This window comes from Armigeres subalbatus, chromosome 1 (assembly GCF_024139115.2).
Source record: "Armigeres subalbatus isolate Guangzhou_Male chromosome 1, GZ_Asu_2, whole genome shotgun sequence".
Lineage (NCBI taxonomy): Eukaryota > Metazoa > Arthropoda > Insecta > Diptera > Culicidae > Armigeres > Armigeres subalbatus.
In genome coordinates, this window is record NC_085139.1 from 20,776,306 (window position 1) to 20,788,436 (window position 12,131).

The 12,131-nt window shown below is 44.2% G+C and overlaps 2 protein-coding genes across 2 annotated transcripts; one reads left to right on the forward strand and one right to left on the reverse strand.

Annotated features, from left to right (window-relative positions):
• Positions 1 to 5,436: 5,436 nt before the first annotated feature.
• Positions 5,437 to 7,596, reverse strand: LOC134208171 (protein farnesyltransferase subunit beta). Its single transcript, XM_062684233.1, has 4 exons — positions 7,375 to 7,596; positions 6,985 to 7,241; positions 6,229 to 6,909; positions 5,437 to 6,068 (listed from the first exon to the last, which is right to left on the reverse strand). Exons 1-4 carry the CDS (start codon positions 7,456 to 7,458, stop codon positions 5,654 to 5,656), a joined length of 1,437 nt encoding a protein of 478 aa, XP_062540217.1. The 5' UTR covers positions 7,459 to 7,596; the 3' UTR covers positions 5,437 to 5,653.
• A 779-nt stretch (positions 7,597 to 8,375) lies between these two features.
• Positions 8,376 to 11,593, forward strand: LOC134206011 (uncharacterized). Its single transcript, XM_062681700.1, has 2 exons — positions 8,376 to 8,682; positions 8,727 to 11,593. Exons 1-2 carry the CDS (start codon positions 8,376 to 8,378, stop codon positions 11,591 to 11,593), a joined length of 3,174 nt encoding a protein of 1,057 aa, XP_062537684.1.
• Positions 11,594 to 12,131: the final 538 nt, after the last annotated feature.

A 12,131-nucleotide genomic window follows, 5' to 3' on the forward strand; every position in this document is an offset into this window, starting at 1 on the left:
TTTGGCGAAGAAGGTCCAGACGATGAGCGGAAGACGAAACGATTCTGAGTAGAGTCGGATGATTGAATTGGAGATGCAATAGAAATGCTATTTAGATTAGCGTTGACTCGTCGTCGAGCAAAACAGAAACTCAAAAGGCTTTCAGGCCGAGGATTGCTCGATAAGGCATGGTACTTGCATGGTTTGCGGAAGACTTCTTTGACACCCGACAGACCAGACACAGAGACTCGACTGTAATAGGGAGTTTATAGACCTTCATAATGCATGAGGCAGGGGTGCGTCCCAGCGGCTGATATGAGCGGCGATGTGAATACTCATTAATAGGCGAATTGAAGACCTTGATATGAGATATTGCACCCTCCAAAGCCACATTGGCAGTACTGTGCAGCATGTGATTTAACAAATTTGATCTAGTCCGGAAGTTGGAGTCAAAAATGTAGAGAGACCTGATGCAGGAGATATTACAATGGTATGTGTGTTCAATAGTAACATCCTAAAAATAAATTCGCGGAACAGAATGCCGTTCGGCCGTGTATCCTGTCTCAGAGCTGTAGTTTGGAATCCATCCCGATTATGTATGAGATGAAATTCATCCTGCTTCAGTCCATTTCTTTACTAGCGGCACGATCTTCACTGGTTCCTCGCATTGCACGACCATTTTTGTCAATTGACTCTAGTTTCAGACTCGGATGGATTCGAGATAGTACAGCTAAAATAGTTCTTTGGACTCAGGAGCGGTGACAACATTGGCCAAAACACTGTCATCCGGAGATTTCGTACCACAGACCGATCCTTCCTCGCGGCGTATCTTAGAGATGGTGGGCGAATGATGTATCTTTGTGACAAATTCGTGGGTGTTAAGGATGAAATTCCGTTGGACAACTGTTACTGTGCAATTTGTTTTCCGTGCTAAGCGATGTCTTTCTTTAGTTCGGCATTGGCAATATCTAGTCGGTCGGCCATGGAACATTCCGAGCACAACGGTGAAATAGCATGCCCGAATTGTTGAAATCTATTTTTTCGCTACATTTATATTATTAATATAAATGGGAAGGTAGGAAGTGGGAAGTTTAGCCTGTGTGCTTTGTGACCAAAAATCTCAGGTGTATGTTTCATCATTTTCGTATAACAAAGTTGTACCTAAAGGCCTATAGGATTGCTCCAAAAAAGAACTTTTGATAGAAGGCCCGGTGACCCACATTGTTATAAACCGATCGACTCAGCTCGACTAACTGAGGTGTTGTCTGTATGTGTGTGTGTTTGTGTACAAATTTTGAAGATACTTTTTGGAACTTAGCATTACTCGATTTACTCGCAACAAGTTGCATCCTAAATAACATTTTAAGTTTTATAACGCTCTTGAAGACCATAATTTACTCTTCAAGAGTGTTATAAAACCAGCATAAAACTAAAATGTTACTGGGGATTCGACGGAGAATTCGGTCACATCGCTCTCAGGGAAGCAAAGTATGCACTTCAGTCTTTCACAAGATGACCTGTCTTCCCACATTTCCTAAACATGTTTAAACTCTCCGGACCATTAGAAGCTTCCGCCCGGTTTATAAAGTCCTAACATTTTAAGCATCTTTCCGCTTCTTTATTCAGTGTTTTTTTTTTTACAAGGGAGAATGCATTTACACACTAACCCAGTACACGTGCATTGTAGTTGCCAAACTACCACACGGAAGTGTACTGGAGTGTCGGACTCGACCATACCGGTAATACCGACTAAACTCCCTTGGGCTCCACCATCGTTTCCCCCAGGAACTACCTCCCAGTACTACTTCTGGGGGATGGCAGTACTAAACGTACTCGCTCATTATCGCTCACACAGGCACCCGTCCCATGCGAGACTGACTTGGGTGCTCGCTCTATCGCACCCTCAAACACACCCTACATACTCTGTTGCACCTCTGTCATGCCGTGCGGGTCTATAACTTGTGTGCCCACCCTCACAGGCATTCACACCATTTGAGTCTTACTTGGATGCTCTCCCAGACGCTCCGCTGCCATGCCTCGAGGTGTCAATAGCGGTAACAGCCTGGGCCTACAGATATTACGCTACGACACTCCTGCCTCAGCACGAGCAGATCAATCACACCACTGCCGAAGCAGACCACACGCTACCCTGCCGAAGCAGGGACACTCCCCATGCACCACATGTGCACAACTGTACTGCCGTGAATCGCATATTTGTCCCATATGAATAGGAAACCCAGCAAAGATGGGACAGATATGCGATTCACGGCAGTGTAGGTGTGTGTGTACAACCCACTGCTACCCTGCCGCCGAAGCAGCTTCTCCAAAGACCATTCGCTCCATGTGACTCTTATTCGGGTACTCACTCTAACACTCCACTGCCATGCCTCGAGGTGTCGATAGCGGTATGTAGGGACCAATCAACGATACTACGCTACGACACTCCTACCTCAGCATGTGCAGTCCATACTCAGACTTCTGCTGCGCTTCGATGTGACAATAGCGGGGACGCGCTATGACACTCCTGCCTCAGCACAAACAGATCACTCACTCCCTGCCGAAGCAGCTCACGCGCTACCCTACCGAAGTAGGGACACTCCCCATGCCAATTGGCACTCCCTGGGCTGTTGTGCGCTTTGAGCGGCGCAAGGTCGCTTTGGTAGGGCCTGCTTGCGGACACATGTAGCTTTTCGTAGGGGTTTAACAGAGCCCACTGCCAAACCCCACCACGTCCTAGACAGGCCCCCTGACTCGCAGAGGCCGTGGGGAGGGTTCGTAAGGCCCTTGGACATAGTCCCTGCTGCCCCCTTATTCAGTGGTGGGGTGGCTTATCTTTGCCCTAGTCTCAAGCTCTGGATCTTCTTTAGGAGTGTTTCCCTCTTCGGTGTCTTGTGACAAGGCGAAACGGGGACATTTGAACAGAATGTGCTCAGCCGTTTTTGTCACGTCTGGAAATCTCGGAGAATCGGGAGAAGTTCGAACCTGCACAAACACCACCTGAAGCATACGTGGCCTGTTAAGAACTGGGTCAAGGCAAAGTTTGGCTCTCCATAGAGTCTGTTGATCCAGGTCAAGATACTTGGGAGCGGAACTAGGCGGTGGGTCCTCCTGTCCTAAGACGAATTATCCTACTCCCTCTCCCATATGACTACTTTACTTACTTACTTATGGATCCTGTACACCTCCGGTGGTGCAAAGGGCCGACTTGAAAGATCTCCATCCTGAGCGATGCCCGGCTATCGCTTTAACCTGTTGCCATATGACTACTATTGTCTTGATATTATTTTGAGTACTGGCGGATCCCTTGAGAGCATGGCACTCTTCGTCTTCCTTGACCACCAGTTTTATGAGCGCCATGCCCGTGAGTGCACATGCTGCCTCGCGATACGGTGCAGATGCGCTGATGAGGCTAAGGCACATCAGTCTCTGCGTACTTTTCAGTTTTCGGGAGCAGTATTGAAACCGACAGAGCATATGCATGAGCATCCTCGATAGTTTTGCTATCGCCGGCAAAACGCGCTTGCAGTCGACGTAATTGACGCCTGCTATGTACCAATTTCTGATTGTTGACGAGTATTTCCGTTTAATCATACGCCAGCTGCCCCTTCAAGCTGCGCAATCACTCATCGACGACTGCTTCAGGCAGTTCGACCTCCTTGACTCTCCATACACAGTCCATGTGACGGCTTCAGCGAAACCCACTAGCTGACTCCTGGCGGGAGCTTTAACCTAAGGACATCATCCTACATCCCATTCTACAGCAGTGGACCCAAGATTGATCCCTGCGGTGCACCTTCCGTGATGGGGGCCCATCAATAGAGGTAAGGTACAGTGGGGTAAGTGGGTAAATGGGGTAAGTGAAAAAAACGCAAGTATTTCACTGATGAAGCACAGAATTATTCAATTTCACTTCACAATCATACAAGGCCATTCAAATCAATGCGTTGAATAAGTGAAACATGAAATAATGAACCATTTCAACATGCGAGAGTAGAAGTTTATTAACATTTCAAGTTTATCTTTTGCACAAGTTGTTTTGCGTGTCAATAAATACAAATATTTTTTTATGTTGGTTTCCATAACACATTCAATTAGTGCATTGATAAGTTGGTTTTCTTTGTAGTTTTGAATTCCAGCCACAAAAATATTGATAGGAACATCAAAAATTTTGAAAAAAATATTTTATTGCTTTGCCTGTTTTCTACCATGGGTGGGGCAAGTGAAAATTTGCCGACACTGAATGCATTTCTCTATTTTTCCAAACACAAATTATTTCTATTAAGCGTATATAAACAAATGATACCAATTCGAACTCATTCTAAGGCTTTTGGTTATTACAGTGATACGTGGTAATACTAAATCAGGAATTCAAAGTGCCAAGCGTGTCAGTGTTTTAAATAATCCATGTTCGATAAATAATTCGTGAAAAATGTTATTTATATAGCTTAAATACAAGAATCACTATTATTGCAAATATATCAACAATTATGATTTATTTAGTTGAAATTTATAAAATTTATTTATTTGTTAATGTAGACTCTTCTACTGAAATCATAAGTGGATTGTTAATGAAACACAATATGATTCCAGGTTTGATGAATATTTCAAAGATAATTTCTCTGCATTATCGCCAAGGTTCATTATCTTACTATAAACCTGAAATAGAAAGTAGTGTTAGACACAAATGGAGATGAGATATTAGATCTCAAAAAATTCAAGTAAAGAAAACATAAAAACATAAAAATCATTTAATGGAGGCACTCTAGTGCCCTTTGACTTTCATGAAGTGTCAAAAAGCATCACAACAGATCACAGTTATGTTCTATTCAGTATAATTATCATTTGCATGAAATATATGAACAGAAAATGTGTTCTTATATTGAAAAATCCTCTTTTAAAATATTTTTTTCACTTACCCCACATGTGGGGCAAGTGAAAAATTGAAACCGATTTTTTTGTTTTCCAAATATTTTGTATCCTAAAAGTATTTTTCAAAGATCTTGTTCCAAGGCATATACAGATTGGATAGATGATTCGTTATGTCATGAATATGATCATTTTCAATATTATATTCAACTTTTATGACTTGATGAACATGAAATATACGATTTCCTTTACCCACTTGCCCCACTGTACCTTAATAAACTATAGAGGACGATTGTCGCTGCGGTTCCCTTTGTTATCGTTCACAAACATGTTGGGTACATCTGTCAAAATGTACTGATTTTTCCTTCATTGACATTTAGTGCCCTATCCTCGCCAGCAAAAGATTTTCGCCAGTAACGACAGCGACAATCTTCCTCAATAGTTTATTACCTCTATTGGCCCATCAGAATCTTGTACACCCTACATGTTCTCCTACTCTACCATTTTATAACAGATCAAAGAGTTATTCTAAAAAAATTACATATAAGGAGTTCGGATTGTTTTACACATAGCATCTCATGTTCAATCGTGTCAAAGAAATCAGCATCAGTGCCAGTGTATAGAAATATAATTTATGTATTAAATCGGAGCATAGGTATAGATAATAAAGAAGGGATTGAACAACTGTTTAAAGCTAACTTGTTTCCATTGTCAGGCCTATTGGTTTACATAATTCATTTTGTATTGTTGCTCCTAGCAAAAGTTAAAAAAAAAGTTTGATACTTTCTTCATCCCCACCGATGTTGTTTCAATCGATGGACTCCGAACGCTCCTCGGAGCTCCTTTGGCTGGTGCTACTCGTGACGCCGGACATCGAATCCGTTGTCGTTTCCGACTGACCAGATCGTACCGACTCCACCGATGATTCTCTCATTTCTACATCCACCACATCGACATCGGCACCGGCTACCTGAGCTGCCGATGCAGCATCTCTAGCGTCGCCATTGCACTGACCGTTGGTATGCTCCGCTTCGATCATTTCGTTCTTCAAAAAGTACTTGTAGGCATCAATGACGGACTTCGGGGGGATGTTGTGAACCGGGTGGGTCGGCAGCAGTTCGTTATCCGGATGGCCTAGAACCAGCGGGGGTTTATTTGTTTCACAGTGCTGAGCAACTGCGACACCACTTAGGGTGTAGCATGTGTGGTAGAGATCAGCTGGTCTGAAAAAAATAAAATAATCAAAAGCCGATATACGCAAAATGATTATAAATTCAAAAGAATGTTATATCATAGAAACGGTATAACAGTAGCTCAGCACAATCACATAGCCATTTCTGGTACTCAAACTATTGAGCATTAATAACGCGTTTTTATACTCACTTCCCGGGTTTGTCAATCAATCCTCCCGTTGGCTTCTGACAGCAAATAAAAACGTACTCTTGCAAAGCAGTACGATTGAACAATGTTGTATTCATGATCTCCCTGTAGTTCTCCTTCCGCGCAATCAAACTTTGAATAACCGGGATCAGCGCTCCCTGCCAAAACGAGTAACACCCATCGACCAATTTGTTTGTACGTCCCTGAAATCCACCCTCGTAAGCCATCTGGCGATTCACAGCCCAGCGAAGCAGTGCGTTCAAGTCGCATTTATCCTCCCCTCCCAGAATGGCCAAGGCAGCTGCCGCACAAAACGAGTACCCTCCGTGGGCTTCCAAGTCCGGAGCACCCCCGAATCCACCTTCATAAGTTTGACATTCGGCAATCCAACTAGCAGTGCCTTCAAACAGCTTTGCCTCGTCCTCCGCGGAGAACGCAGCTAACTTTGCCGATGAGATAGCACAGTATGCCCCGCGGACATCCAGCTCGCCCCCAACATGCATCCTAAATGCTCCGTTGGACTCCCTCACGGCCCAGAGGAATTTTTTGAGAGTTCTTCGGTTAATCGCATTAAGCGCCTTTTCGGTTCCAATAATGCAAAGGGCGTTAACTGCAGCGTAAGTCGGTGCCAGATGCGGATCTTGTCCCGGCCCTCCGGCAAATCCACCATCTTGACTACGGCATCTGAAAATGTATCCAAATTTAGAATATGTAAATCTCTTTTAGGGACTTTTAGTGAATGATTAACAGCCTCCTTACTTGATCAAGAAATCCACCACTCGGTTGAGCAAACTATCATTAAACTTTACCCCCAGCACACTGGCTGCATTCATAATCCAGTATACAAGCCAGGGACGACTGCTGTCCAAGCATTCATATCCGCAGGACAATCGTTCGAGGGAGATCTCTAGATAGCGGGCATGCTCGGTTCGCGTTAGTTTCGGCAGAGACGAATCGAGTGCGGCCAGCTGTTCGTAACGATCGTAGAAACGTTCGATAGATTTTTCCGTTTTGATCTACAAGAACAATAATCGATACAAGATGTAGAATAGTGGACCAGGATACATATTTTCACCGCAATTTATTCTATTTTTAAAATAAGTCAAATCACGCTCACGCAATGATTCACACGAGTTGAACGCACATTACCTGTTCCATAGACGAGAAAGTTTTTCGACCTTCTTCGTCGGTTTTGTAGCACTTGTACTCCGTTAAATTACGGGGTTCTTCCATTATGAACCCGAATTATGATAGTCTCCCTTGCGTTAGTGTAATAAACAGTTTTTTATCACTCAATTTATACAAAATTGGAAATGTTTTTCACAACACTCCTTCAGTGCTTGTTTACTTTTTGGGAAGCAATTCAACGATATGACAGTTCGCATTACATTCGAATTCACTGTGAAGAAGGATTGAGGCATCGTTGGTCGAATGGCTTTCAAACATTTTGATTCGAAAATTTGAACATGGCTGGGTTCCGCGTAATTATTATATTTATTGAAATTATTATAATGTTTTATAGGAATAAAGGTTTTTTTTCCTCTATAAGGCTTGCTGATGTTTAATCATCTTTTTCTTACATGCGCACATTAAGGATAGGATTTGTTTCCATGGGTGGGGAAACTTTTCGGAAGTTTTCGGTTTTAGATTGACATTTCCCGTCATTTTTTTCCATTCGCTCAATCGATTTTTGAATTTTATTGAGATAAACTATCTCAAAGAACATAATATTTATTGACGTCTATTTTTAAAATTTAGTGAACTCTACAATAAACAAAATCACTTAAAAAAGATAGAAAATGTATATTATTAAAATTTAAAACAAAAAAATCGAAAAAATGCTATTTTTCAAGTTTAACTCAACATTCTTCCGATTTCTAACCTACATATTTGCCTACATTTAAAGAAAACATACATTTTTTTTGTTAAATATTTTAGCTGTGCATATAGGCAGAGCACATGTTTCGAAATGAACAAATTGATATGAAATTTGCGAAAAAGAATCAACGTGTCTTGGAGGGACTCGAACCCTCAACCTCGCCCTCAACCTCCTCTCTAGGTACGGCCAAGTTGCCGACTGAACCCACACTCCATAGCGCATGTGTCTAGATGATTAACTGCGCTAAACACACGGCCACGAAGCCCGAATGATGATTTTATCAGAACAAAAGGCAAAGCCATTCGCACAATTTATGATTTCGCCTCGCCAGGCACTGTTGAAAACTTGTTATCACACTAATTTTTTTTGCTCCGAGTCCAACATCATCACGGAGAGGTTGGCTAAGAAGCTGAAAATTCAGTTCTCGTTGATGAGTCCGCCGATTGCTATTTGCGGGCTCAATGGTATGAAGACAACAGTTAACACGGTTGTCCAGACGAAAGTGTCCTTTCGGGATGGCGAGTTTTCTGCTATTCTTGACTTCATCGTAACGCCGTCTATCACCAAGTTACCAACAGGTAAGGTAGAAACCCAGAACTGGCCATACTCCCTGTCGGCATAGAGCTGGCAGACCCTACATTCAATGTCCCGGACGATGTTGATGTTATTATCGGAGCTGAGCTGTACTACGACGTTCTGAAGAAAGGACGTCTCAAGATTGGGACCGACTTCCCGATACTGGCTGAAACAGTATTCGGGTGGGTCGTAAGTGGACCTGCGAAAACCCAGCAACCAGACATCAAGAAACGAGTTTGTCAACTGAACACCACCCACGAAGACGTCAACCGTACCCTCTCCAAGTTCTGGGAATTGGAGGTAGGGTATTATACTAGCAAGATGACTGCAGCAGAGCGTGCAGTAGAGCAACACTTTGAAAGGACCCACAGCCGTAATAGCGAGGGACGGTATGTAGTCAGACTACCGTTCAATGATCGAAAGAGTCAACTAGGCAACTCATACGAGAATGCGAAGCGTCGTTTTGGGAGACTGATGATTAGTCTCGCCAAATACCCCTCCAAACAAGAAGCCTACAAGCAGTTCATGAAGGAATACGTGGCTTTGGGCCACATGCAGGAGGTCTCCCACGATTTCGATCAAGGTTACTTTCTGCCGCATCACGCAGTTTATAAGGAAGCCAGCTCTACTACAAAAGTACGAGTGGTATTCGACGCCTCGGCGGCGTCATCGACTGGCGTATCACTGAACGACACTCAGCAGGTGGGTCCTACAGTACAGAGCGATTTGATTACTATCATGCTACGCTTCTGTACGCATCAGGTAGTACTAACAGCGGACTTACCTAAAATATACCGTCAGGTACAAATACACCCTGATGATCGAAAGTACCAGAGAATTTTATGGCTGAACGAAGTGAACGAAATGTCTACCTTCGAATTGACAACAGTCACATATGGCTGTTCTAGTGCTCCCTACCTGGCAACGAAGGCATTGACACAACTAGCTACGGACGAAGCGTACAACTTTCCAGTGGCAGCACAAGTTGTCAAGGAGGATAGCTATATAGATGATTTCCTTACGGGTGGCAGATCAGCAGCAGAAGTCAAGGAAATCTACAAACAGTTAACGGCTATGCTGAAACGAGGTGGATTCGGCGTGCACAAATTTTGCTCCAATAGCCTAGAAGTTCTACAATTGATTCCACTGGAGTTACAGGAGAAGCAGGTAGATTTCGAGATGTCCGAGATCAACGACACCATCAAGACTTTAGGATTGATATGGAATCCTGGCCATGACTACTTCGTGTTCAACGTACCGCTCCCATTGCTCAACGGAGGTAAGCCCACGAAAAGGATAGTGCTCTCGGAGATCAGTAAGCTTTTTGATCCTCTGGAGTTTCTGGGACCGGTGGTGACAACTGCGAAGCTGTTGATGCAGGAGCTATGGCGTTTAAAGCTTGGCTGGAACGATGAGTTACCCGATGAACAAATGCAGATGTGGCTAGCGTTTCGTAAACAATTAGTTGCAGTGCGACAGATCAGGAAAAAGAGATGCGTCATCCCCGGTGATGCCACGAAGGTCGAGCTACTTGGTTACTGTGATGCATCGAAACGCGCATATGGTGCGGTTCTGTACGTTCGGACTGAGGTCAGCGACGGCACAATCAACATTCAGTTAGTGTGCAGTAAATCCCGAGTTGCCCCTCTTAAACCGATGACTATACCCAGACTCGAATTATGTGGGGCACTGGTACTGGCGCAGCTGGCTCAGAAGGCGATTGTATCCTTGAAAGTAAAGTTTGACAGCGTTACACTGTACTCCGATTCGATGATTTGTCTTAGCTGGTTGAAAAAGTCTCCGGCGGTTTTGAACGAGTTTGTGTGCAATCGAGTCGCTACTATCGTCGAACTAACGCAGAACTACAAATGGGAATACATCAGGTCCGAGAACAATCCCGCTGATGTGTTGTCACGAGGCCTGCATCCGGAGCAGCTGATTGAGGAAGAACTTTGGTGGAGAGCCGCACCAGAGCAGAGACAGCATCATGAAGTGGAAGATGAAGGCGTGCCTTTGCTAGCAGATAATGAACTACCGGAACTACGGAGTTCGAAAAGCGTCCTTGCTACGATCGTGGAGAAATCGTGTAACAACTGGTGTCGAGTCAGCAACTTTAGTCGATTGCAACATGCTTGGGCATACGTGTGGCGATTTGTTGAAATAGCCCGTACGAAGAAGAGAAATCCTGTCAGCAATCCGATCACTGTTGACGAGTTGTCCAGAGCCACTAAAACTATCTTCAAAATTGTACAACAGGAGGAATTCAAGGAGGAGTATAAGTACTTGCAGTCAGGAGACAAGAAGCGAAACAATTTGTCGAGTCTGGCACCCTTTGTGGACAACGAAGGTTTCATCAGAGTTGGCGGACGACTGAAGTACTCAAACATTCCATACGAAGGCAAGCACCAACTACTGCTTCCGGAAAGGCATCCGGTGGTTGAACTACTGGTCCGTCACTTACATGAGAAAAACCTCCACATCGGGCAGAACGCGTTGATCTCAATCGTTCGTCAGCAGTATTGGCCGATCAAGGTGAAGACAACGGTCAAGCGGATTACTAGTCGATGTTTTAGATGTTACAAACACAAGCCACAGCAGTTGAACCAATTCATGGGCCAGCTGCCAAGTTACCGCGTCACACCTGCACCAGTATTTGCTTCGACTGGCGTAGATTTTGCTGGACCGTTCATACTCAGGGAGAGTGGCAAGAAACCGAAGTTCGTAAAAGCGTACGTTGCGGTGTTCGTGTGCATGGCCGTTAAAGCAGTACATTTAGAGCTGTGCACAGATCTGCGATCAGAGACGTTCTTGGCAGCGTTACAGAGGTTTTCGAGTCGACGTGGCATTCCATCTGATGTTTTTTCGGATAATGCCACTACATTCACCGGTGCTGCTATTCTGCTAACGTGCTAGCGGAATTACGACAACTTTTCCAAAGCCAATTGCACAAGGACAAGCTAGCAGAGTTCTGTACAGCAAAAGGCATCACCTGGCATTTTATACCGCCACGAAGCCCGCACTTCGGCGGTATTTGGGAAGCCGGAGTCAAGGCAATGAAACATTTGCTTAAGCGTGTTGTTGGAGAAACGAGATTGACGTACGAAGAGATGACGACGTTCTTGACGGAAGCGGAGGCGATAATGAATTCACGTCCAATGTGCCCCTCATCGGACGACCCAAATGATTTCCAGGCTTTAACACCATCGCATTTCTTGATTGGGCGCACTGGTCAAGCAATTCCGGAACCTTCATATGACCAGGAAAAGATCGGCAGACTGTCAAGATGGCAGCATGTGCAGTACATGAGAGATCATTTTTGGAAGAGGTGGTCCGCAGACTATCTCCATACACTACAAACTCGACAAAAATGGAAGGACGGTGTTTTGGACATCAAGATAGGAGCCTTGGTGTTATTGCGAGAAGAGAACGTTCCATCCCAGCAGTGGAAGTT

Excerpts from the sequence above, each read along its gene's own strand:
- LOC134208171 (XM_062684233.1), bottom strand. The coding sequence starts at position 7,458 with ATGGAAGAACCCCGTAATTTAACGGAGTACAAGTGCTACAAAACCGAC. Across the intron at positions 6,910-6,984 it reads GTGGTGGATTTCTTGATCAA|ATGCCGTAGTCAAGATGGTG; the intron begins GTAAGGAGGCTG and ends ATACATTTTCAG. Across the intron at positions 6,069-6,228 it reads TTGATTGACAAACCCGGGAA|ACCAGCTGATCTCTACCACA; the intron begins GTGAGTATAAAA and ends TATTTTTTTCAG.
- LOC134206011 (XM_062681700.1), top strand. The coding sequence starts at position 8,376 with ATGATTTTATCAGAACAAAAGGCAAAGCCATTCGCACAATTTATGATT. Across the intron at positions 8,683-8,726 it reads TATCACCAAGTTACCAACAG|AGCTGGCAGACCCTACATTC; the intron begins GTAAGGTAGAAA and ends CTGTCGGCATAG.